At 46.1% G+C, this 26,003-nt stretch overlaps 1 protein-coding gene and 1 non-coding gene across 8 annotated transcripts in view; both read right to left on the minus strand.

Annotated features, from left to right (window-relative positions):
* Positions 1–1,114: 1,114 nt before the first annotated feature.
* Positions 1,115–26,003, minus strand: part of UBE4B (ubiquitination factor E4B) — a 147,655-nt gene continuing 122,766 nt past the window's right edge. For all 7 annotated transcript variants that reach the window (XM_074020888.1, XM_074020866.1, XM_074020878.1 and 4 more), the window contains 7 exons: positions 25,687–25,813; positions 22,550–22,694; positions 14,250–14,384; positions 10,962–11,153; positions 3,545–3,719; positions 2,805–2,951; positions 1,115–2,476 (listed from right to left, as the gene is read on the minus strand). In XM_074020888.1, the coding sequence (XP_073876989.1) occupies positions 2,415–2,476; positions 2,805–2,951; positions 3,545–3,719; positions 10,962–11,153; positions 14,250–14,384; positions 22,550–22,694; positions 25,687–25,813 (983 nt within the window). In that variant the 3' untranslated portion in view covers positions 1,115–2,414. The remainder of the gene's footprint in view (positions 2,477–2,804; positions 2,952–3,544; positions 3,720–10,961; positions 11,154–14,249; positions 14,385–22,549; positions 22,695–25,686; positions 25,814–26,003) is intronic.
* On the minus strand, positions 20,160–20,262 carry LOC123570892 (U6 spliceosomal RNA). Its single transcript, XR_006695109.1, has one exon. It is a non-coding gene; the product is annotated as a U6 spliceosomal RNA (small nuclear RNA).

Below are 26,003 nucleotides of genomic sequence, written 5' to 3' on the forward strand. Positions count from 1 at the left end.
AGAAGAGGCTGGGGGCGGTGGCTTACACCTGTAAGCCTAGCACTTTGGGAGGCCGAGGCGGGCGGACCATGAGGTCAGGTCAGATGAAGACCATCGTGGCTAACATGGTGAAACTCTTATCTCTACTAAAAATAAAAAAAATTAGCCAGGCGTGGTGGTGGGCGCCTGTAGTCCCAGCTACTCAGGAGGCTGAGGCAGGAGAATGGCGTGAACCTGGGAGGCGGACCTTGCGGTGAGCTGAGATTGCACCACTGCACTCTAGCCTGGGCAACAAAGCGATACTCAGTCTCAAAAAAATAAATAAATAAAAAATAAATAAGAAGGAAAAAAAGAACCCTAGAATAATAGTCTTGTCTTCCTAGAGGATGAAGCCCTAAATGTCAAGGCCTCGAAGTGCCTGGCATGTAGGGGATGCTGGCTAAGTGCCTGCTATTATTATTGCTATTTGCTGTTATTACATGAGCTGATAGAAATGGTTGCCTAAACTGGAGAGCCTAAGAAAAATGCTAATAAAATGAGTTGGATTTGAGGAAGAATCTTTTTTTTTTTTTAAGATGGAATCTCCCTCTGTCACCCAGGCTGGAGTGCAGTGGTACAATCTCGGCTCACGGCAACCTCCACCTCCCAGGTTCAAGCAATTCTCCTGTCTCAGCCTCCCGAGTAGATGGGATTACAGGCGCTGCCACTATGCTTGGCTAATTTTTTGTATTTTTAGTAGAGATGGGGTTTCACCATGCTGGCCAGGCTGGTCTCAAACTCCTGACCTCAGGTGATCCACCCGTCTCAGCCTCCCAAAGTGCTGGGATTACAGACGTGAGCCACCGTGCGTGGCCTGAGGAAGAATCTAGGAAGATACTTGAGATAAGGCAGAAGAAACTCGAGAAAGGAGGAAGACTGAATATGACAAAGTTTACCCCCTGAAATCAGCAGTGAAATGAGAACCAAATGTCGCATCGAGACTGACATGAATAAGAAAGTTTTCTTTTAAAAATAGCAGCTCCTAATTGGATCCAGGAAAGATCATTCACCACACGCAGTCATTTGGCTCTGCTTTACCCACCCACCCTGCCCTTTTTTTTTTTTTTCCACAAAAAAAGAAGAGACTCAAAGAAGATTTCTTCTGAATGTGTATCACCATTTATTGTAGTTTGCGTTAGGAATTGAACAGAGGACATTGTCTGTGGAGGAGAAAAAAGGAAAAGAAAAAAGAAAGTATGTTTTTTATAGACTTAATTTCTTCAGAACACTTTATGGTTTCAAATCCTTTTTTACCCCAAAGGAAATTCAAGAATTCAAGTATGTTAAGTAGGGAGCGGTAATACAAAAAGTCTGATACTTGTGTGCGCGTGTGGCTGTGTTTGTCTGTGTGTGTTGAAACCGGCAGACATACTCCCACATTCTTGCACCCTCTTTTGCTTTGGTAAGGCCAAACACATCATACAAATGACCCTGCCTCAAACTCACACACCCAAGGGTTGAGGAATTGATTTACCCCCAGAGGATAACTGTGAAGGTTTCGAACTGTCACATAGCATTTAAAAAAAAAACAAAAACAAACAAACAAACAAAAAACCCAACCCTCATCTTCCCAAAATACGGTAAGTCACATAAGTCCTGATACACTGACACCCCTAGATTTTGCTGCAGTTGCTCCTCAGGTGCCTAATAGAGGCTTATTACAAGGACCAGAGCAGCAAGATTTTCTTTATTTTGTTTAGAATAAAAAAATCTTAAAGGGACATTTCAAAAGAAAAAAAACTGAAATTCAAATTCTGAAAATATCTTGCCTTTTTTATTAATCATGTCATCTAACACCAATTAAAAAAACAAATATGTGAATATGATATAAAAATACGATCCCAGGATGAACACTTGGTGGCAGGCACAGTTATCTCACAGAATATATGTTTGGTGGGCCGGGGAGAGGGGTTTACTTCTGTTTTTGCTTCTCTTAAAAAATCCACAGCAGTGCAAGTAGGGTCAGGAAGGGGGAGGGGGGATAAAAGATTCTTTAGCAGCAAAATGTCCAAGGTTCTCTAATCACAATCAAATCAACGGATATTGGATTAAAAAAAATTCATGAAGGGATGCTGCCCAGACCCATCAGCCATCACTGAAAGACTTCAGTTGCCCCAAACTGTGACATACGAAGGACGTGCTTTATTACACAAGCAACCATAAAACCTGTCCTTTAAGCTTTTGAGCGTGTTTGTCACTTAAATATATGTACAGGAACCGGGCTCCTCTTCTCATCCGTGTCCTTCCAGCTCTCAGCGTTTGCTCGCTCTGGGTGGGCCTGGGTGGTTTGCCACATTTGGCCTCCAACACGTGAATGGCAGCTTTGCTGCAGCCGCTGCTTCTGCTTGCCTCGTTGGCCTTGGCTGTGTCTAGCAGAGGGTGGGCGGCGGAACGGTTTAGTGATCGCTGTTCTGTTTCTCTCTCATCCATGCCTGAATCTGCTCTTTCAGTTCTGGCACTGAGAAAAGAAAAAAAGGAGGATTAATGCCCCAGATGGGAGGGCTCCTCCTGAGAGAGGATGCCTGTCACTCTGTATAGATGGGAAGAAAAGGCCATTCATTCCCTCATTGAGCCGAAGACTGCAGAAGGACTGGGACGAGAGGGAGGGACTGGACGTCTACAGGGAAAAAGGGCCAAGAGTGTTTTGGGTCTTTGCTAGAGTGTCATAAACTAGGTAGTTTCTGCATTTGATAAATTTCCCTTCTGTTTCATCTCCGATATGTGACTTGGGCATTGTCTCTTGGCACTGATGCCAGCGCTGCGCCTTGAACTGCGCCTTCCTCTACCTGGTTCCAGCATGCTCTCTGTCAGCGTCTGCCGGTTGAAGGGGTCCGTGGGGGAGTTGAGCAGGTGCCGCAGGATAATGGAGCGGTCCATGATGGTGCCAGAGGGCAGCCGCACGGGGTCAGTCATGAGGGTGTCCATCAGAGGGTCTGCAGGGACAAAGCAAAGCAAACTCTAATAAGAGAGCCCAAGACTGAAAAAGAAAACAAAGCTCCTTCTACTGGTGAAAAATCTATCCAAAGGAACAGCAATCAAAGGGCCCCTGAGAGGCCCCCAGGTTTAGAAGGAAATCAGCCTTCAATAAAGGCATATACATTGCCTTTTGTAGAGGCGAAGGCACTCCTTTGTCAGCTACTGCTGGGGGAGGGAACAGAGAAGAAAGGGCCTGGGACAGACCCAGCAGCAGGCCCCACAGGCTCCGTGGGGAGGACGGCAGGCTGGAATCCTTTGCCTTAGGACTTCTGGGAATTCTTCTTTGAAAATGTGAATCTCCCCTCGCAAAGGCAGCCCTGCCTTAGAATCTTCAGGGCTGTTCTCTGGCTTTAAGTCAGGCTAACGATGTTTCTTCCTCTCAATTTACAATATGAGCTAAAAATAGGCAAATGTAATTTAAGACAGATTGCCTCAAAAAGCAGCTCTAGCGCACCATTAAAAAATTAATAGCACAGGACGTCCTCTTGTAATGTTATCGATTTCCAGTTAACTCCAAAGAAATCAGCATAAAAACGACGAGTCCACTTGCCTCTGAACTCATCAGGAGCGTCGCTGTAGTCAATTTCTGCGCGTGCATTCTTGGCCACTATCTCCTCCACTTTCTCGGCGAGCAGCTTAAATTTTTCTATCGCTATTGTGGATTTGATCCCTGCCTTCCGCATCTTTGAAATTACTTCTTCAAACAACTCCTTACTGTAGGATCTCTGCAAAGGAGGAATGGCAACGTGAGACGTAAAGGTATGTGAGGTGGAAAAAAGCGAGCTGCAGAAAATATCCAAAGTATAATCCATTTGTGGATTTTTCCCCCCTTAAGAAGCCCTAAAATTATATATACTTATATATTTTATATATCCCAGTCTTTATGCATTTATAGCCACATAAAAGTATGCACTTTTCATGCTTACAAATGGATAAGGACTGGAATAATATGTGCCAAACTGCACGAGGTCACTCCCTCTGGAGAGGGCTGCGGGCCTGAGGCAGATGGGGTTTTTTTTTTTTTTTTTGAATTTTTACAGCTGGCATGCATTTCTTTTAAAGCTTCAACATTAAAAAGAGAAGGAAAGCTAGTCTATTTCAGTCCTTGGGGGGACACTGTGCCCTGCTAGCCTGTAAGAAGAGGTGAAAATTTCAGCTCTCTTCCACAAAGGTAAGCATGGTAAAAACAATCCACTATTGTTCATACTCTAGATGAGCTTTCTCTTGTTCACTTTTAAGCCTCCTTCAAGCTCATTTTGTTCAGCACAGCACATATGAGACCACCCCGGTGAACTGATGAACAGGACCGGGAACAGACACAATTTATGTCCCCAGGAAGGGAAGATGTGGAGTGGAGGACGGGCGCCCACCATGGACCCAGACAAATCTGAACTTGGATTCTGGTCCTACCACCTACCAGCTGTGCGGTCACAGGCAAATGTGAACCCTCCTGAGCCCAGGCTCTTTGAGTGTAAAATGGGCAGAGTAACATCTGCCTCACAAGTGTCTAATTCACAAAAATGACTGCCATGCCAAATAGCAAAGTATGTTGTAGTTTGTATTCATAGTAAAACACATATAGCAGAAACACTGGCCACTAGCTTAGTGATGATATATATTTGTATTGGTATCACCATCGCGAAACAAGTGGCCAGTGTTTTGGCCACATATGTTTTACTATAAATATATATATGTATTTTGAGACAGAGCTTCATTCTGTCGCTCAGGCTGGAGTGCAGGGGTACAATCATGGCTCACTGCAGCCTCAAACTCCTGGGCTCAAGCAATCCTCTCACCTTAGCCACCCAAGTAGCTGCGACTACAGGTGCAAGCCACTGTGCCCAGTTCATTTTAATTTTAATTTCTGAGACGGAGCCTCACTTTATCACCCAGGCTGGAGTGCAGTGGCACGATCTCAGCTCGCTGAAGCCTCCGCCTCCTGGGTTCAAGCGATTTTCCTGCCTCAGCCTCCTGAGTAGCTGGGATTACAGGTGTGCGCCACCATGGCTGGCTAATTTTTTTTGTATTTTTAGTAGAGACAGGGTTTTGCCATGTTGGCCAGGCTGGTCTGGAACTCCTGGCCTCAGGTGATCTGCCCACCTTGGCCTCCCAAAGTGCTGGGATTACAGGCGTGAGCCACTGTGCCCAGCCTAAACCTCTTTTCTTTATAAAGTACCCAGCCTTGGATATTTCTGTATAGTGATGCAATGGACTAACACAAGAATATCTGCAAATCATATATCCAATGATATGATATCACCTAGCATCCAGAATACAAAAGAACTCTTCTGGTTGGGCGCGGTGGCTCACGCCTGTAATCCCAGCACTTTGGGAGGCCGAGGCAGGCGGATCAAGAGGTCAGGAGATCGAGACCATCCTGGTTAACATGGTGAAACCCCATCTCTACTAAAAATACAAAAAAAATTAGCCAGGCATGTGTGTGCACACCTGTAGTCCCAGCTACTTGGGAGGCTGAGGCAAGAGAATTGCTTGAATCTGGGAGGTAGAGGTTGCAGTGAGCCGAGATCATACCAATGCACTCCAGACTGGACAACAGAGGTAGACCCCATCTCAAAAAAAAAAAAAAAGAAAAAAAAAAGAACTCTTCCAACTCAACAACAAAAATACAAACAACCCAATTAAAAAATTGTCAAAGAACATGAATAGACATTGCTCCCAAGAAAACATAAAAATGGCCAGCAAGCACATGAAAAGGTGTCCAATGGTATTTGTAATTAGGGAAATACAAATCAAAACCACAATGAAATACCATGTCACTTCTACTAGCATGAGTATTTAAGAAACAAAAACAAATTAACATGTTTAATTTAAACTTCATGATGGAAAGAATATAAAGCAAACAAAAGAAAAAAAATGAGAAAGAATGGAAACTTAAACCTTATACATTGCCAGTGGGAATGTCAAATGGGCAGCAGCTGTAGAAGACACTCTGGCATCCCTCAAAAAGTTAAACATGGAATTACCACATGACCCAATAATCCCACTCCCAAGTGTATTCCCAAAATAACTGAAAACAGGTGTTTAAATACTTGTACACGAATGTTCACAGCAGCACTGTTTACAACAGCCAAAGGTTGGCGACAACCCAAATGTCTATCAATGGATGAGGATAAACAGATGGTGGTATATCCATACAACGAAATATTATTCAGCCATGAAAAGGAATGAAATACTGATACATTCTACAACACAAATGAACCTTGAGACATGATGCTAAGTGAAATAAGCCAGACATCAAAGGTTACACACTGTATAAGTCCATTTATATGAAATATCCAGGATAGGTGAATAAGTAAATCCAAAAATAGGAAAAGAGAGACAGAAAGCAGATTTGTGATTGCCAGGGGCTGGGGCAAGAGGTCTAGACAGTGACTGCATTAAGCTTTTCCTTTCAGGGTGATACATGTTGTGGAACTAGGTAGAGGTGGTGGCTGTGCAACGCTGTGACTGCACTACATGCCACCAAATGGTACACTTTCAAATGGTTACTTTTATGTTACATATGAATTTTACCTCAATAAAGAAGAAAAAGTTAACAGAAAATGAAGCATTAAATTTGTGAGATGCAGACTCGTATTGTGGTAGGTTAGTGGAGGGAGCAATTAACTTAGGAAAGACTGACTGCATGGGGGGAAGCGTGACTTTGATGGGATTTTTGTTTTTTTAATTTTCTAAGCAGATGCTGAATCTTTTTTCTTTTTTAATGGAAAATGGTGTTAACAGACAATGCTTCATCGACAACAGATATGCAGTCTGTCCACGGAACTGGCGTCTGCCCATAAAGGCACAGTCTAGGCCACTTTAACATCTCCCTATCCTGGTCCTCTTGGCTCCTGGGACCAATGTGATATCCCACTTCTCTGGCGTGGAGCTCTGACCTCAGATTCCTGAGCATCAAGCTCAGTGGCTCTTCATCCAGGTACCTTTTTTTTTTTTTTGAGATGGAGTCTCGCTCTGTTGCCCAGGCTGGAGGGCAGTGGCATGATCTTGGCTCACTGCAAGCTCCGCCTCCCAGGTTCACGCCATTCTCCTGCCTCAGCCTCCTGAGTAGCTGGGACCACAGGCGCCTGCCACCACGCCCGGCTAATTTTTTTGTATTTTTAGTAGAGATGGGGTTTCACCGCATTAGCCAGCATGGTCTTGCTCTCCTGACCTCATGATCTGCCTGCCTTGGCCTCCCAAAGTGCTCGGATTACAGGCGTGAGCCACGGCGCCCGGCCCATCCAGGCACCTTTTTGTCAGCCTTCTGGACATGAGTCTTCAGCCTACTCTTGGTATAGAGGGACAGAAGCTTCTCAGTTTCTTTACCTGCAAAGCTGTCATTTTCTTCTTCCTTTGTCTTCCCAGGAAAACAAGACATACCAAACCAAACCAAAGCCAGCTAAGATACTGCTGCTTCCAAAGGAGAAAATGCAATTCTATAATCTCTTCCCCAGTGCTTGCCAGCCGTCGTCCATCCTTTTGCACTTACCGCCCCCTGCTCCACCAAAGCTCTCTTCTACAACAATCAAGTAAGCAGGCCCCTAATCAGCTTATGGCCAATATAAACAGAAAATACCCAATAATCAGCATAAACACCACACTGTGAAAGGAAGCAAAAACACTTCTTTTTTTTTTTCCGAGACGGAGTTTCGCTCTTGTTGCCCAAGCTGGAGTGCAGTGGCGTAGTCTCGGTTCACTGCAACCTCTACCTCCCGGGTTCAAGTGATTCTCCTACCTCAGCCTCCCGAGTAGCTGGGATTACAGGTGCGCACCACCATGCCTGGCTAATTTTTTGTATTTTTAGTAGAAACAGGGTTTCACCACGTTAGCCAGGCTGGTCTCAAACTCCTGACCTCAGGTGATCTGCCCACCTCGGCTACCCGAAGTGCTGGGATTACAGGTGTGAGCCACCGCACCCAGCCCAACACTTTTTTTTTTTTTGAGATGGAGTCTTGTTGTGTCGCCCAGGCTAGAGTGCAGCGGCGTGATCTCAGCTCACTGCAACCTCTCCCTCCTGGGTTCAAGCTATTCTCTTGCCTCAGCCTCCGAGTAGCTGGAATTACAGCTGCCTTCCACTGTGCCCGGCTAATTTTTGTATTTTTAGTAGGGATAGGGTTTCATCATCTTGGCCAGGCTGGTCTCGAACTCCTGACCTTGTGATCCACCCACCTTGGACTCCCAAAGTGCTGGGATTACAGGTGTGAGCCGCTGCGCCCAGCCCTAACACTTCTTAAAGTATGCTTTTCTCTCCATGCGTCACTGGCAAGCGTGTGTTTGTTTCACCGCTCTGGAAGAACAGGACTATCTAGACATTCAAGGATCCCTGTGTGCCACTGTGCCAGAAACTGCTGTCTACGACTCAAGCCAGGTGCCACCAGAGGCCAGCACCATAGTCCAAGGCATGACCAGGCAATGAAATGTGTTGTTGGTCACCAAGGACAGGCCGCTCAAAGCACTCCTTTGTCACCCACTTGCTTTGCATCACCTCACTGGGCGTGCTGTGCCCATCCACACTGAAACCTTCTGTGTGTTACGTTAAGTGCCTGTGATGTGGCAGTCACCCACCCTGGAGAGGGCGCACACTAAACAGCTCTTCCAAGCCTCTCTACAGTAACGATGGACGAGCCCCAGGGGCTTTCCACACTGACCTCTGGCTTGGCTGGAGACTCCAGCTACAGTCAGGTGTGGACCCCACCTCAATGGCTAAGTGCTTCCATTTTCTTTCCCTCACTGCAGGCTATGACTTGCCTTCTGTTTCTAAATCAGTGCAGTATTATATAGTCGGGGGCTAGTAAAGCAGTATATATTTTAACATCTCCTACAAGTAACTACAATTTCCTAACCCTCTTACAGACCACTACTTTGTATGAAAAAACTGCTTTAGACATACAGTCCTGTGTCGCTCTGAGAAATGTCTTGTTAGGCGATTTCGTTGTTGTGTAAACATCATAGAATTTACTTACACAAACCTAGATGGCGTGGCCTACACCACGTCGAGGCTCTATGGTACAGCCTATTGCTCCTGGGCTACAAACCTGTACAGTGTGGGACTGTACTGAATCCTGTCGGCAGTTGTAACACAATGGTGAGTATTCTAAACATAGAAAAGGTACAGTGAAAATACGGTATTATAATATGATGGCGCCACCTGGTCTTTGTGGTCCATCATTGACAGAAACAGCACATGACTATGTATTTTTTTTCCACTGCAAATCCTTTGTTAAGACCACTTCCCCTGCTACATGAGAAAGCACCTAAATATGTGAGTTATAGCTCCATAAAGCTGTCACTAAAAAAAAGTACCTACAATGCTTCTATTGTAACATTATTCCTTTGGATGAGATATGGGTAAAGAACCTTCTAGAACGCCTACTGATGATTAACCTGAGCTATGAATAATATTTGGGTAACAAAGACAGAGACAAAGAAACAAGCGTGGTTCTTTGTGGGCTTTTTAAGTGGACAGCAGAGACTGAGGATATGGGTTCAAGGCCAGGCTGCCTGGACATCAATCATGCCTCTGTCCCACACTAACTCTCTGACCTTGAGCAAGCTATTTAACCTCTCTGTGCCTCTTTCCTCACTTTAAAACAAAGACTTTAATAGAACCTACATCAAAGAATTTTGTGAGGACTAAATGGGTAGAGATATGAAAAGGGGGTGAAATGCGGTGTACAGTTAATAGACACTAGCTGTGAGGACCTTGAAAACGAGGCAGAACGGACCATGGACGGGGCCAGCCTAAACTTTATGAGATGACTAGAAGATCACACAGGGACAGCTTAGCCTAAATTGGTGGCTGTGGAAATGAAGCACACACAGACAGATCTGCTCACAGGAGAGCCACGGAATACAGGAGAGGGAAGAATGTAAAGACAACCACACGAGGTTTTCAATCCGGACAACCCCCAAAATAACAGCACTCTAGCAGGAGAGTAGGGAGGAAGATTCTGATCCCTTGAGAAATCGGGCTCTTTTCAGAAATGTAACAGATTTGTCAAGAAGGCCCTTACAAAGATGGGGTAAGAACTCAACTGGAGGCCGGGCGCGGTGGCTCAAGCCTGTAATCCCAGCACTTTGGGAGGCCGAGACGGGCGGATCACGAGGTCAGGAGATCGAGACCATCCTGGCTAACACGGTGAAACCCCGTCTCTACTAAAAAGTACAAAAAACTAGCCGGGCAAGGTGGCGAGCGCCTGTAGTCCCAGCTACTCGGGAGGCTGAGCCAGGAGAATGGCGTAAACCCAGGAGGCGGAGCTTGCAGTGAGCAGAGATCCGGCCACCGCACTCCAGCCTGGGTGACAGAGCGAGACTCCGTCTCAAAAAAAAAAAAAAAAAAAAAAAAAGAACTCAACTGGAAAGGGATCAGAGCACCAAATCTGCTCTTTACTTTTGTTTTTTACTGACTTATTTGAGACAGAGTCTCGCCCTGTTGCCCAGGCTGGAGTGCAGTGGCACAATCTCGGCTCACTGAAACCTCTGCCTCCTGGGTTCAAGCGATTCTCCTGCCTCAGCCTCCCGAGTAGCTGAGATTACAGGCGTGCACCACCACACCCGGGTAATTTTTTGTATCTTTAGTAGAGATGGGGTTTCACCATGTTGGCCAGGCTGGTCTTGAACTCCTGACCTCGTGATCTGCCCGCCTCGACCTCCCAAAGTGTTGGGACTACAGGTATAAGCCACTGCGTTTTTGAGACAGGATCTCACTCTCTCGTCCATTCTGGAGTGTGGTGGTGCAATCATGGCTCACTGCAGTCTGGCCTCAAGCAATCCTCCTGCCTTGGCCTCCCAGAGTGTTGGGATTATAGGCCTGAGCCACCGCACCCAGCCCAAATCTACTCTTCACACTCAGAGGAAAACAACCCATTCATCTTCACTGATACCAGACAAGTTCCCTGGCCACTGTGGTTATTATCTTCAAATCCGCCAGTAAACTCACAGAGAGACCAACTCAACTCACTGACCTGATCGTCAGCAATGGCTTTCGCGAACCGGGCACAGTCCAGCTGTAAGTAAATATCTGTCAGTTGGTCCAACAGCTTCTTTGGTTCAAAGCCGTATTTCTCAGGGTTTTCAACTTTCAGGTCACGGCACTTGGGGCCACAGAGTTGCTGAAGATTAAAGTTCAGCATTGCAGCCAATCGGGGTCCAAGTTCCTAGGAAATCACAGGATAATAGGACAATTCATGCTGTTGAGACAAGTGAAAAGGACCAAAACCTCCCATTTCAGTGGAGGAACAGGAATTGGTTGGATTAGTCTTCAAAGAATCCGTACAGGTGCTGTGTATCACAAGCTGAAGAAAGACAACATTATATTCCAACTTTACTCCCCATTTCCAATCTGATAATTCTAATACTTAATGGAATGGTGCAAGCTGATGAAATATTTATTTATAAATACCAACAGAAGCCAAACTTTTCTTTAAATTTATGCTTTTAATTTAAAAAAGTATCACTCCAAATTCATTGAGAAACAAGTAAAAGAGAGAAAATTATACAAATCTGGCCGGGCGCGGTGGCTCACGCTTGTAATCCCAGCACTTTGGGAGGCCGAGGCGGGCGGATCACAAGGTCAGGAGATTGAGACCATGGTGAAACCCCGTCTCTACTAAAAATGGAAAAAATTAGCCGGGCGCAGTGGCGGGCACCTGTAGTCCCAGCTACTCGGGAGGCTGAGGCAGGAGAATGGCGTGAACCCGGGAGGCGCAGCTTGCAGTGAGCCGAGATTGCGCCACTGCACTCCAGCCTGGGCGACAGAGCGAGACTCCGTCTCAAAAAAAAAAAAAAAAAAAAAAAAATTATACAAATCTTACCATTATCTGAGCCAAAAAAGTTTTGAGTCAGTTCTTCCAGCCAATATTTCATCAACCTTTTTCCCCTTAAATGTTAAAAGCCCCTGGCAGTTCAGTCTGTGCCATTCTTATGTACTTATCAGATACAGATAACAAAGTAAAGCAAAGAAAGAAGATAGAAGTTATGTCTTGAATAGTTTTAAATCCAGTCAATGAGACAGAGTAAACTTAAATGAAACACCTGGAAAATAATAATAATCTATGCAGGAATCTCACAAGGTGACTCAGTACTCACTACGGTTGGGCATGAATGGTTTTAAGCAAACCTGAAACAGGAAGATGTGGCTTAGAGAGCATTAAACACTGGCCATAAAAGGGAGTCATGAAAGCGTTCCTTTTAGTCACAAGGTTTTCATGAAATGTAATAACTGGATTTATTCAAATTCGACATATACTTAGCTTTTCAAGAATTTGCTTTTGCACAGAGTACTCCTGTATTTCACTGTTGAAAAGTTGTAAAATAAAGGAGTCATAATAGGACAGAGTTGGTCATTTTGTTTGAAGTAGGAGAGATCTGAGCTAGTCAGTGAAGAAGGTGAAAATGCAAACCTTAAAGGTTTGCAAAGTGAAATGCCTTTATACTTTGTCTGCGAAGGCCAGATAGTAAACAGTGCAGCAAAAGAAATGAAAATATCACAGCAGGCACAGGCATAAGGCTGGAGCCAAAAGAACAGGGCTACGGTGTACAGATGGCTCAGGTCTATGAGCAGGTTTAAAATGAATAAATTTATTTATTTATTTATTTATTTATTTTTGAGAAGGAGTCTCACTCTGTTGCCCAGGCTGGAGTGCAGTGGCTGGATCTCAGCTCACTGCAAGCTCTGCCTCCCGGGTTTACGCCATTCTCCTGCCTCAGCCTCCCGAGTAGCTGGGACTACAGGTGCCCGCCACCTCGCCTGGCTAGTTTTTTGTATTTTTTAGTAGAGATGGGGTTTCACCGTGTTAGCCAGGATGGTCTCAATCTCCTGACCTTGTGATCTGCCCGTCTCGGCCTCCCAAAGTGTTGGGATTACAGGCTTGAGCCACCATGCCCGGCCTATTTATTTATTTTTGAGAAGAATCTTGCTCTGTTACCCAGGTTGGAGTGGCGTGATCTTGGCTCACTGCAACCTGGGTCTCCTGGGTTCAAGTGATTATCCTGCCTCAGCCTCCCAAGCAGCTGGGATTATAGGCACGCCCCACCATGCCTGGCTAATTTTTGTATTTTTAGTAAAGATGGGGTTTTGCCATGTTGGCCAGGCTGGTCTCGAACTCCTGACCTCAGGTGATCCACCCTTCTTGGCCTCCCAAAGTGCTGGGATTACAGGCATGAGCCACCGTGCCAGCCTTAGGCCAGGTACTTCTATGTGTGTTTTCGCTTAATCTTCCCAACAAGTCTACAAAACAGGTGGGTGTTGACCTTGTTAAAGAGGAATTAATCAACTATTTGCTATCTGGCTTTCACAGAATTCTGCAAACCTTGAAGGGAGGCCAGTGTCTGGGCAGTGCGCTGTTTTGTTTCGTGTTCCATGGGTCTTGAACTGAAATCTGTTTATGAAGAGACATGAGGTGGAAAGTGGAAAGAGTGGAAAAGAGTTGCCCCCAGGACAGGGAGTGGCAATAGTGCCTCTGCTGGAGACGACAGGAGTCACATAATGGAGGTAAGAGCAAATACAGAAAATCAGGGGAAATACACAGTAAGTATATTATATTCCATTGCAAAGTAAACATGTCTCCACACAGGCAAATGGCTACCAAATCTTAGATCCCCCATCTTGCCTTTCTCACTATACTTGTCCTGGCCACACCACAAAACTTCTCAACTTTGTGGTGGGTGTGGTTGAAGCAGGGCAGAGATCTTCAGTGATGCTGCTCAGTTTCAATTTTAGTAACAGGAACCAGGTCTCGTTAGTTGAGGACAAACATTTTGACTATTTGCAATCCACCATAAACCTTAGTGATGGCTGGCTCTCATTAACCTTTGGCTTCCTGAGTGTAACAAAGGTACAACTGAGAGAGCCAAAGATCTTACACAGTCTCAATGATTCTACTTAATATCCTTCCATTGTCACCGGCTGTTACCTTATGCTTTTTCTATAAATAAAATATAGGAATCAATAATGGTAAAAATATGTCATGACATCAACATGAATAATCCAATGTACTATCTAAGCAGAAAGTGCACTAAGGCATTTGGAAGTGGCTGTAGACTGTATGGTGACATCAGACATCTACTCTTCAGTCCATCAACAGAGTCTGGTATCAACTAGCATAACTGGGAACAAAATCAGTAACAGAATTTCACTTATTGGTGACTATGATACTAAAATTTCCAGGACTTCAACAACTGCTGAAGTTATAAGTGAGAGAGTCTGAATGTGGAGTCCAAACCACCAAACAGAGCCCCTGGTTTCTACTCACCGGTCTGAGGAAGGGCTTCTGGACCTGCTTTGTGAGGATGTGGAACATGTCCACAGTTTCGGTGGCCAGGGCGAGGTAAGAGCGGGACACGCGCTCATCCTGAGCAAGCTGAGACTGACGGGCCTGCTGCTGATCCTAGGACACATCGAACAATCGCCAAGTAAGGCTCGGTCCTGGTCATCAGCTCAGCAAAGCGCCAAGCGCATAACTGGAAAGTGCGCGATAAATCCAACATGCTTAGGGAATGATGGAACCGCCCACCACAGCAAATTTCCCAGGTAACTGAAGTTTCATCCCAGATAACTGAAGTTTCATCCTTTCAGCCTCGGAGCTCTTTGAGACTTCCAGCCAGGTGACGTTGGTGCCTTATTTACCTCCCATGAGCCTCTGCTTCCTCAATGATAAAAGAAGTCACCATCTACCGGGTGCGGTGGCTCATGCATGTAATCCCAGCACTTTGCGAAGCCAAGGTGGGCGGATCACAAGGTCAAGAGATCAAGACCATCCTGGCCAACATGGTGAAACCCCCATCTCTACTAAAAATACAAAAATTAGCTGGGGATGGTGGCTCACAGCTGTAGTCCCAGCTACTCAGGAGGCTGAGGCAGGAGAATTGCTTGAACCCAGGAGGCGGAGGCTGCAGTGAGCTGAGATCACGCCGCTGCATTCCAGCCTGGTGACAGAGCCAGACTCCGTCTCAAAAAAAGAAAGTCACCATCAACTTCTATGCAGGATGAAATAAGAGAATCGAATATAGTATCTGACACACATCATGGTACTAAGGGCAGTTTATTTCCCTTAATAATAACTTTTACTTAGTCATCATCATTATTATTTGTTGAGATGGAGTTTCGCTCTTGTTGCCCAAGCTGGGGTGCAATGGCGCAATCTCGGCTCACCACAACCTTCGCCTCCCAGGTTCAAGCAATTCTCCTGCCTCAGCTTCCCGAGTAGCTGGGACTACAGGAACATGTCACCGTGCCCGGCTAATTTTATATTTTTAGTAGAGATGGGGTTTCTCCATGTTGGTCAGGTTGGTCTCGAACTCCCCGCATGTCAGGTGATCTCCCTCCTGAAGTGTTGGGATTACAGGCGTAAGCCACGGTACTCGGCCTTCTATTATTATTATTATTATTATTTTGGAGATAGAGTCTTGCTCTGTCACCCAGGCTGGAGTGCAGTGGCACAGTCTTGGCTCACTGTAACCTCTGCCTCCCGGGTTCAAGTGATTCTCATGCCTCAGCCTTCCAGGTAGCTGGGATTACAGGAGTGCACCACCATGCCTGGCTAATCCTTTGTTGTTGTTGTTATTTATTTATTTATTTATTTATCTATCTATCTTGAGACAGGGTCTCACTCTGTTGCCCAGGCTGGAGTGCAGTGGTAAGATCTTGGCTCACTGCAATCTCCGCCTCCCGGGTTCAAGCCATTCTCCTGCCTCAGCCTCCTGAGTAGCTGGGATTACAGGTGCATGCTACCATGCTTGGCTAATTTTTGTATTTTTGGTAAAGATTGGGTTTTTTGCCATGTTGACCAGGCTGGTCATGAACTCCTGACCTCAGGTGATCCATCCACCTCGGCCTCCCAAAGTGTTGGGATTACAGGCGTGAGCCACTGCGACTGTTCTCATTTTTGTATTTTTAGTAGAGATGGGGTTTCACTATGTTGGTCAGGCTGGTCTCAAACTCCTGACCTCAAGTGATCTGCCCACCTAGGCTTCCCAGAGTGCTGGGATTACAGGTGTGAGCCACCATGCTCAGCCAGTCTTCATTATTTTAAAACTATGAGATGCAGTGTGCTACAGTATTGAGGCCTATGGGGTCTGCCTCTCTGCCTCTGTAAGTGTCTGTGTACTACTAAGCTTTTTAAATTTTGTCTTTCCACACTGTGAGGCTGTCACACCACAGAACTGTCAGCATGCTTGCCTCTGGCGCAGTCTCCTCCTTCAACTCTGCCATGGACTGGGGAGGAGATGATAAGAGCTGTTTGACTCATGGATACAATCAGGTACTGCACTGCAGGCTCTGAAATGGATACAATCAGGTACTGCACTGCAGGCTCTGAAACGGATCAAACACAGACCCACCAGGAAAAGCCTCAATTCTTACATCTGTTCGGAGGCCTTTTCTTGTTGGGAAAGGAACACAGCTGGAGTAGCTGAAGCTGGCTAGTGAGTGCCCTCTGGGTAAGTGCTCCAGTCTGCTTGATGGACATTCTGCAGGGATACTGGGGGGCCTGCCGTTCCCTGGCCAAGAATGAGTCCACTGAAAGAAAGGCAGCGCCAGGAAAGACACAAGAACAGCCAGGCGTGAACTACCTAAATGTGTACCTGGGTGTCTCAACAGGCCTTTCCTCAGCCTTTGGGTACTGGAGATAGAATAATAAGGCTCCCAACCCTAGATTCCATTAGGGAGGATGGCTTCATAGAAACGAATACCCTAACAGATACAGTAAGTCTGACAGTGATGAGGAAAAATGAAGCAGGGTCAGGGGTCAGGGAATGCTACTCTGGAAAGGGTGGTCAGGGAAGGTCTCCCTGAGGGAGTGCGTATCTGAAGGAGTCAGGAAAATCTGGGGGGAAGAGCATTCCAGGTAGGGGGAAGAGCAGGTGCAAAGGCCCTCACGTGTCAGTGCAAGGGCCAGGAGGTGAGTCTGGCTGGGGTAGAGTGAGTGGAGGAGAGACTGTCCGAAGCTGAGAGCAGAAACACATTGTGGTGCCAGGTCCTGCTGAGTGCTGTAGGCTGCTCTCATCATGGGATTTGGCTCTGAGTGAGAAGGGATGCCCAGAATGGCTGAGCTGAGTGGCGATATTGATCAGACTGATTTTTTTTTTCTTTTTTTTTTTTTTTGAGACAGAGTCTTGTTCTATTCCCCAGGCTGGAATGCAGTGGCGTGATCTCGGCTCACTGCAAGCTCTGCCTCCCGGGTTTACGCCATTCTCCTGCCTCAGCCTCCTGAGTAGCTGGGACTACAGGCGCCCGCCACCTTGCCCGACTAGTTTTTTTGTATTTTTTAGTAAAGACGGGGTTTCACCATGTTAGCCAGGATGGTCTCGATCTCCTGACCTTGTGATCCACCCGTCTCGGCCTCCCAAAGTGCTGGGATTAGAGGCTTGAGCCACCGCGTCCGGCCCAGACTGAGATTTTTAACACCATCCCTGATATGGACATGCTCAAGAGTGGAGGTTGAAGACCAAGCAGTGGGCTACTGCAATAATCCAGGTAAGAGATGCCAATGGTCTGGAGGTGGTGAGAAGAGGTTAGATAATGGACATACTTTAAGACAGAGCCTAGAGGCATTTGCTGAGAGACGCAGAGAAATCAAGAGCAACTCCAAAGCATTGAGCCTGAGCAGCTGGTAGAACGAAGGCGCAATTTACTGAGATTGGGCAGACTCAGGCAGGAGATGTGGACAACATCAAGGTTCTGTTTTGGATGTGGTGAGTTTGAGACACCTGTAGACACTTGTAGACAAATACTTGGTCTACAAGCCTGTAGTCAGGTGAAATCTGAGCTGGGGAGATCCATTCTGGAGTCTCTAGAATACAGGTATTTAACGCCTTGGAATACCTGAGCTCACCAAGCAGTGATTTTCACCAGGGGACATCGGGTTATGCGTGGGAGTGTTTCTCGTTGCCTGATGGCTGGGGGTAGGAGGGTACATCCCTGGCATTAAATGGCACGAAATAGAGATTCTGTATGTCCTGCAATATATGGGATGGTTTCTCATCATGAGTTATTATTATACCAAATTCCACTAGGCTCAAAATTCCAACTAGTGCCCTCGCTGAGAAACACTAACCTAGAGAGCACTAGTGGGAAAGAAATTGAAGCCTGAGGGTCGAGTGCCGGAGCTCACCAAGCACAGACGTCAGGAGATGAGCAGGAACAGCCAGGGTAGTGGGAGGGAGAAAGTGACTTCAAAGCCAAATAAAAATTATTTCTGAAATAGCAATTGCTGGAACTATTTGTGCCTTTTTCATCCAGTAACAGAGGAAAAATCAGTATTATTTGTTCAGTTGGCTCATAAACAAATGCTATTAAGTATTGACTACGACTGTGCTATAGACCTGCATTCCAACATCTAAAATATACACTGGCCGGCCATGGTGGCTCACAACTATAATCCCAGCATTTTGGGAGGCTGAGGTGGGAGGACTGCCTGAAGCCAGGAGGTTGTAGGCTGTAGTGAGCTAAGATCTGCCATTGCACTCCAGCCTGGGCGACAGAGCAAGACTCTCCTTCTTCCCTTCTTTTTTTTTTTTTTTTTTTTGAGACAGCGTCTCGCACTGTCGCCCAGGCTGAAATGTGAAATGTAGTGGCATGGTATCAGCTCACTCTAACCTCCACTTCCTGGGTTCAAGTGATTCTCCCACCTCAGCCTCCCAAGTAGCTGGGATTACAGGCGCCCGCCACCATGCTTGGCTAATTTTTGTATTTTTAGTAGACACTGGGTTTTGCCATGTTGGCCAGGTTGGTCTCAAACTCCTGACCTTAGGTGATCTGCCGGCCTCGGCCTCCCAAAGTGCTGAGATTACAGGTATGAGCCACTGTGCCCAGTCAAGACTCTGTTTCTTTTTTTTTTTTTTTTGAGACAGAGTCTCGCTTAGTCGCCCAGGCTGGAGTGCAGTGGCGCGATCTCGGCTCACTGCAAGCTCCGCCTCCCGGGTTCACGCCATTCTCCTGCCTCAGCCTCCCGAGTAGCTGGGACTACAGGCGCCCGCCGCCTCGCCCGGCTAATTTTTTGCATTTTTAGTAGAGACGGGGTGTCACAGTGTTAGCCAGGATGGTCTCGATCTCCTGACCTTGTGATCCGCCCGCCTCGGCCTCCCAAAGTGCTGGGATTACAGGCGTGAGCCACCGCGCCCGGCCCAAGACTCTGTTTCTATTAAAAAAAAATAATAATAAGGCCAGGCACGGTGGCTCATGTCTGTAATCCCCACACTTTGGGAGGCTGAGGTCGGTGGATCGCTTGAGGCCAGGAGTTCAAGACCAGCCTGGTCAACATGGCAAAACCCCATCTCTACTAAAAATACAAAAATTAGCCAGGTGTGGTGGTGCATGCCTGTAATCCCAGCAGGCAGAAATTGAGCCAAGATCGTGCCACTGCACTCCAGCCTGGGTGACAGAGTAAGACTCTCTCAAAAAATAAAACAAAACAAAACAAAATAAAAAATAACAATTTAATAATCAAAATAGGCCGGGCGCGGTGGCTCAAGCCTGTAATCCCAGCACTTTGGGAGGCCGAGACGGGCGGATCACTAGGTCAGGAGATCGAGACCATCCTGGCTAACACGGTGAAACCCCGTCTCTACTAAAAAATACAAAAAACTAGCCGGGCGAGGTGGCGGGCGCCTGTAGTCCCAGCTACTCAGGAGGCTGAGACAGGAGAATGGCCTAAACCCGGGAGGCGGAGCTTGCAGTGAGCTGAGATCCGGCCACTGCACTCCAGCCTGGGAGACAGAGCGAGACTCCGTCTCAAAAAAAAAAAAAAAAAAAAAAAAAAAAAAAAAAAAATAATCAAAATAATAAGTAAATAAAAGATATGACCAGCTTGGGAAAACTAGCAATTAAATATCAAAAATATTAAAATATTATATTTTAATATTTATTTATTTGAGACGGAGTCTTGCTCTGTCACCCAGGCTGGAGTGCAGTGGCACGATCTTGGCTTACTGCAACCTCCACCTCCTGGGTTCAAGCAGTTCTTCTGCCTCAGCCTCCTGAATAGCTGGGACTACAGGTGTGTGCCACCACGTCCAGCTAATTTTTGTATTTTTAGTAGAGACGGGCTTTCACCATGTTGGCCAGAATGGTCTTGATCTCTTGACCTTGTGATCCACCTGCCTTGGCCTCCCAAAGTGCTGGGATTATAGGCATGAGCCACCGCGCCCGGCCTAATATTTATTTTTAAAGGATGGGACACTTTATGAATTTGCATGTCATCCTCAAGCAGGGGCCATGGTAATCTTCTCTGTATTTTTCCAATGTTAGTATACGTGCTGCTGAAGCATGTGAGAACTTGTCTCTGTAAAAAAAATTTTTTTTTTTTTTTTTTTTGAGACGGGGTCTCACTCTGTCGCCCAGGTTGGAGTGCAGTGGCCGGATCTCAGCTCACTGCAAGCTCCGCCTCCCGGGTTCACGCCATTCTCCTGCCTAAGCCTCCCGAGTAGCTGGGACTAGAGGCGCCCGCCGCCTCGCCCGGCTAGTTTTTTGTATTTTTTTAGTAGAGACAGGGTTTCACTGGGTTAGCCAGGATGGTCTCGATCTCCTGACCTCGTGATCCGCCCGTCTCGGCCTCCCAAAGTGCTGGGATTACAGGCTTGAGCCACCGCGCCTGGCCAAAAAAAAAAATTTTTTTAAATTAGCCAAGCGTGGGGGTGCATGCTTTTAGATCCAGCTATTTGGGAGGCTGAGGCAGGAGGACCACTTGAGCCCAGGAGGTTGAGGCTGTGGTGTGCTATGATCCTGCCACTGCACTCCAGCCAAGGCAACAGATCAAGACTCTGTCTCTATTTATTAATAATAATAAAAAACAAATAAGTAAATAAAATATAAGCTGGGCATACCAAGCACTGTGAATGGTATAAAGTGGGTGTTACAGAAGTAAGAAGAAACGTGAGAATTTTCAGCTATGCTGATTGGCGAAGACAAACCTGAGTGAGTATTTGGATAGGACCTTACTCAGAGAATGGGTAGAACTTTAATACATAAGAAAAGCAGGTATAAATGGGAGCTAAACACATGGACAGAGATGGGAACAATAGACACTGGAGACAGGGGAGTGAGGGAGGAGCAAGGGTTGAAAAACTACCTATTAGGTATTATGCTCACTCCCTGGGCGACAGGTTGAATCATAAAACCTCAGCATCACATGATATACCCACATAACAAATCTGCACATGTACCCCATTCCCTGAATCTAAAATAAAAGTTGAAATTAAAAAAGAAAAAAAAAATGGCTGGGCATGGTGACTCACGCCTGTAGTCCTAGCACTTTGGGAGGCTGAGGCAGATGGATCACCTGAGGTTAGGAGTTCAAGACTGGCCTGGCCAACATGATGAAACCCCGTCTCTACTAAAAATACAAAAGCTGGCCGGGCGCAATGGCTCACGCCTGTAATCCCAGCACTTTGGGAGGCTGAGGAGGGCGGATCATGAGGTCAGGAGATCGAGACCATCCTGGCTAACATGGTGAAACTAAAAATACAAAAAATTAGCCAGGTGTGGTGGCAGGCGCCTGTAGTCCCAGCTACTTGGAAAGCTGAGGCAGGAGAATCGCTTGTACCTGGGAAGCAGAGGTTGCAGTGAGCCGAGATCGCACCACTGCACTCCAGCATGGGTGAGAGAGCTAGACTCCATCTCAAAACCAAATAAACAAACAAACAAAATACAAAAATTAGCTGGGCTTGGTGGCAGGCACCTGTAATCCCAGCTATTCGGGAGGCTGAGGCGGGAGAATCGCTTGAACTGGAGAAGCTGGGACTGCAGTGAGCCGAGATCGCACCACTGCACTCCTGCCTGGGCAACAAGAGTGAAACTCGGTCTCAGAAAAAAAAAAAAAAAAAAGAAAGGAAAAGAAAAGAGAAAGTGAAGAAAAAGCAGTCCTCCCCACTTTGACATGAGAACCCCTTATGGAAATCAGTTCTGATTCTGAGCCTGACAATTCCAAGAACAGAATCAATAAACCTAAGCCAATCTAAGAAGTCACCAGCAACTGTCAAGGGCCTCATAAGCAACCAAGGATGTATCTCAGCTGCTGCTACGCACGTCAGGAAAGAGCACTGGCACCGGCACAGCACGTGTTTTCCATGGAACCTGGCAAGCCAGGCCTCTGTTCTATTAATAACTGAATATAAAACCCAAGATCAACTGAAAGGAAAAAAAACACCCCACCAGGATCCTGAGTGATTCACACAGTTGCCTAGAGAAGCCCATAGGAACAAATCAAATTCTTGTCCAGCAGACATAATTCTAGAGATTTCTTTCCTAATTATGTTCATGAATCTTAATATATTCAGACAATAAAAGCTCTTCTCCAAAAAAGTCCTTTAAAATTAAAAAGGCAGAGAAAGTTTTCAGTGTACATTTTCAAAGACTTCTCAACCCATTTCTTAGCTCCAGATAAGGTGTTTCAGATTTTTCCTATTCCAACCCTGCAATATGATTTCATGGAAGGAAAATCCCAGCAAGTCAGATCGCATATCATCAGACCCACAAATGCAGCCCCAAAGCAGCTCTGCCCGTGTCCGGAGGCAGATGGCCTGCAAAGCTGTCCAAGCCTCTGGACCACGTCCTCACCCGGGGCAACTGGTCCCACTGTTCTTTGTTCTTCATCTCTTCCTGCACTTCATGGATTCGCTTCAGAGACTCCAGACTTTCATCAAGCAAAAACGTCGTGTCGTTTATCAACATGTTTATATAGCGAACAAACTGCTTCCCGGAGCTGGAAAGGCAATTATATTGTGCATGGTCATACATCTCCCTGAAGCAAAACGCCACTGCAAATCCCAGGGAACAGGCGCCTCTACCCACACTGCAACTATCTCACCCTAAAAGCCTGCCTACCCTGGCACAAGTCAGGCACTGTGGAATTCAAGGACTACCAAGCTTCTCTTTAGATTTTGTTAATCTTGTTTCTTTTTGAGACAGGGTCTTGCTCTGTCGCCCAGCCTGGAATGCAGTGGCACGATCACAGCTCACTGTATCCTCGACCTCCAGGGCTCAAGCAATCTTCCTGCTTCAGCCTCCTAAGTAGCTGGAACTACAGACACACGCCACCACGCCCAGCTAACTTTTGTATTTTTTGTAGAGACAGGGACTTGTTATGGTGCCAGGGCTGGTCTCAAACTCCTGGGCTCAAGCGTTCTTCCCACCTCAGCCTCCCAAAGTGTTGGGATTACAGAGATGAGCCACTGCACGTGGCCTGGATTTTTGTTATTCTTTTAAATTGTTTATGATAAGCTCATTCCAGTGGTGTTTGGAGCCACCTTGCATGATTGATGACAGTCAAGTGCTAAATATTCCAGAATTTTATAACCAGATTCCCCTGGCACCTTAAATTGGTCAATGGAGGAAATAGTCACACCATGGAAAACCAGCAAATGCTGACTCCCCCACCCCGCTTCCCAGAGCAGGCTTACCTAGCTTACCTAGCTTACCTAGCTTACCCAGTTCACTCCCTCAGTGTTTTTAAGGAGAGAAAACACGTTCTCCAGACTAGAACAGGAAATACGCACATACTCACCAATATACCAAGAAAAAGCAAATAATTAACCACATATAACAGATAACTACTGATATAGTTATTCCTTATCACAAAGACTGACGCACTGAAGAAAAATTGGAACCTGTAATATTGATAAAGTGGGATATTAACTTACTTTAGAACCAGAAGCTTCCAATCTAAGGAACTGTTCTGCAAATCGTGTTATAACGAGAACTTGTCGGTGAACTGAAATAGCTTGGCCTACCTCTGTTAGACTCTGGAGCTGCCAGATTCGTAGAGAAAAAAGAAGCTACACTTCAGGGTCTACAACTGTGCACTTGGGGGGTGGTAAGCCCATGCCTGGGGAAGAGAAGTTCCTGTGAACAGGGACAGGAGGCCTCAATCTCAGGAACATGGTAAGTTCAGGACAAGTGCTCCAATCAGCACCATTCAGAGACCAAGCCATGGGCCTGCCTCGTGTCCTAAGCTTGTGCCAGGCTTTAGCTGGAACACAATTCTGACCATAAGAGCAGTTTATGGAAACAAAAAGTTAAAGAGTTTGCTCCACAGAAATCTATCTAGCAAATAGTTATTCCACTGGTAATATGTATATTATTGACTAGTAATTCGGTTAACAAGTATAGCTAGATTTGATCAAAGATCTAACATGGGTTGCAAAAGATCCAAGAAATGGGATAAAATTATTATTTATTTATTTACTTATTTATTTTTTTCAGAAAGAGTCTTGCTCTGTCACCCAGGCTGGAGTGTAATGGCGTGATCTTGGCTCACTGCAAGCTCTACCTCCCGGGTTCATGCCATTCTCCTGCCTCAGCCTCCCAAGTAGCTGGGACTACTGGCGCCTGCTACCACGCCCGGCTAATTTTTTATATTTTTAGTAGAGACGGGGTTTCACTGTGTTAGCCAGGATGGTCTCGATCTCCTGACCTCGTGATCCGCCCGCCTCAGCCTGGGTGCTGGGATTACAGGCATGAGCCACCGCGCCTGGCCCTTAGATAGGATAAAATTTTTGAAGAATAATCCAAGAGTTCAGCATCTTCATCTCCCTTTTGTTTTTAGACACTGACAGATAATTTAGATGGGATTACTAATGTCCAGGTTTAAGCAGTCACTCAGATTTCAGGTAGGTACATGAAAAGTCTTTAATTAAGGTTTAGGGCCTTACTACAAAGAATGATACTTTAAATGACAGCTCTGACCTAATTGTTGCAAAATCTAAAGTCCTTCCAACGTTCAAGAACTAAGATTTCATTTCACTCATTTTGACAACTTCATTTAACACTGTCATCATAGAAACACCAAAAAAACACTTAACCCAACATCTCAGCATATTCATAGGATCTTTTCTTTTCTTTCTTTTTTTTTTTTTTTTTTGAGACGGAGTCTCGCTCTGTCGCCCAGGCTGGAGTGCAGTGGCCGGATCTCAGCTCACTGCAAGCTCCGCCTCCCGGGTTTACGCCATTCTCCTGCCTCAGCCTCCCGAGTAGCTGGGAGTACAGGCGCCCACCACCTCGCCTGGCTAGTTTTTTGTATTTTTAGTAGAGATGGGGTTTCACCGTGTTAGCCAGGATGGTCTCAATCTCCTGACCTCATGATCCGCCCGTCTCAGCCTCCCAAAGTGCTGGGATTACAGGCTTGAGCCACCGCGCCCGGCCTTTTTTTTTTTTTCTTTTCCTGAGACGGAGTCTCGCTCTGTGGCCCAGGCTGGAGAGCACTGGCACAATCTTAGCTCACTGCAACCTCTGCCTCCCGGGTTCAAGCAATTCTCCTGCCTCAGCTTCCCAAGTAGCTGGCATAACAGGCGTGTGCCACCACACTCAGCTAATATTTTGTATTTTTAATAGAGATGAGGTTTCACCATGTTGGCCAGGCTGGTCTTGAACTCCTGACCTCAAGTGATCCGCCCTCCTCTGCCCTTCCCAAAGTGCTGGGATTACAGGCGTGAGCCACCACTCTCTGCCCTATAGGATCTTTGCTTGTGTACCACCCCCAAGGTATCTTGACAAATCTAAAATTCAGCAATATCTTGCAAGCAAAGCCATTTTAAAAATCCTGCCCACATTTAGTGGCACCTTGTGGTAAACTCAAAAGGAGTCTGAGACCACCAAGCAAACAGTCCACCAGAACCCAGCTGTGCCAGCTTTTAAGCTGCAATCCTACCTGCGATTTGCAAGAAAGCAAGTTGTGACACGAGGGGCCCCATACTCACTTGAACTCCTCCATAAAGGTGCCATGGTGAGCTATGTTTTGCCAAAGGCTTTTAAAAATGGTGCTAATGTGATAGCGAATTGTGAACTTGTCATAAAACTCGCTGGTGGCTCCGGTATGCTCAACATCTAAAGAAGAAAGACAAAGGGACTGAGGGATATGTACTTTCTTACTTTCCAAATCCAGTTATTGCCCCAACAATGATAGTGAATGTAAATCTGCAACATCAGAGAGCCGGTGAAATTTTGCACCTCTGCATGTAAGGCAGGACAGAAATGATAAGCTGCTTTTAGAGACAAAAGTTTCACAATGAAGATT

This window comes from Macaca fascicularis, chromosome 1 (assembly GCF_037993035.2).
Source record: "Macaca fascicularis isolate 582-1 chromosome 1, T2T-MFA8v1.1".
NCBI lineage: Eukaryota > Metazoa > Chordata > Mammalia > Primates > Cercopithecidae > Macaca > Macaca fascicularis.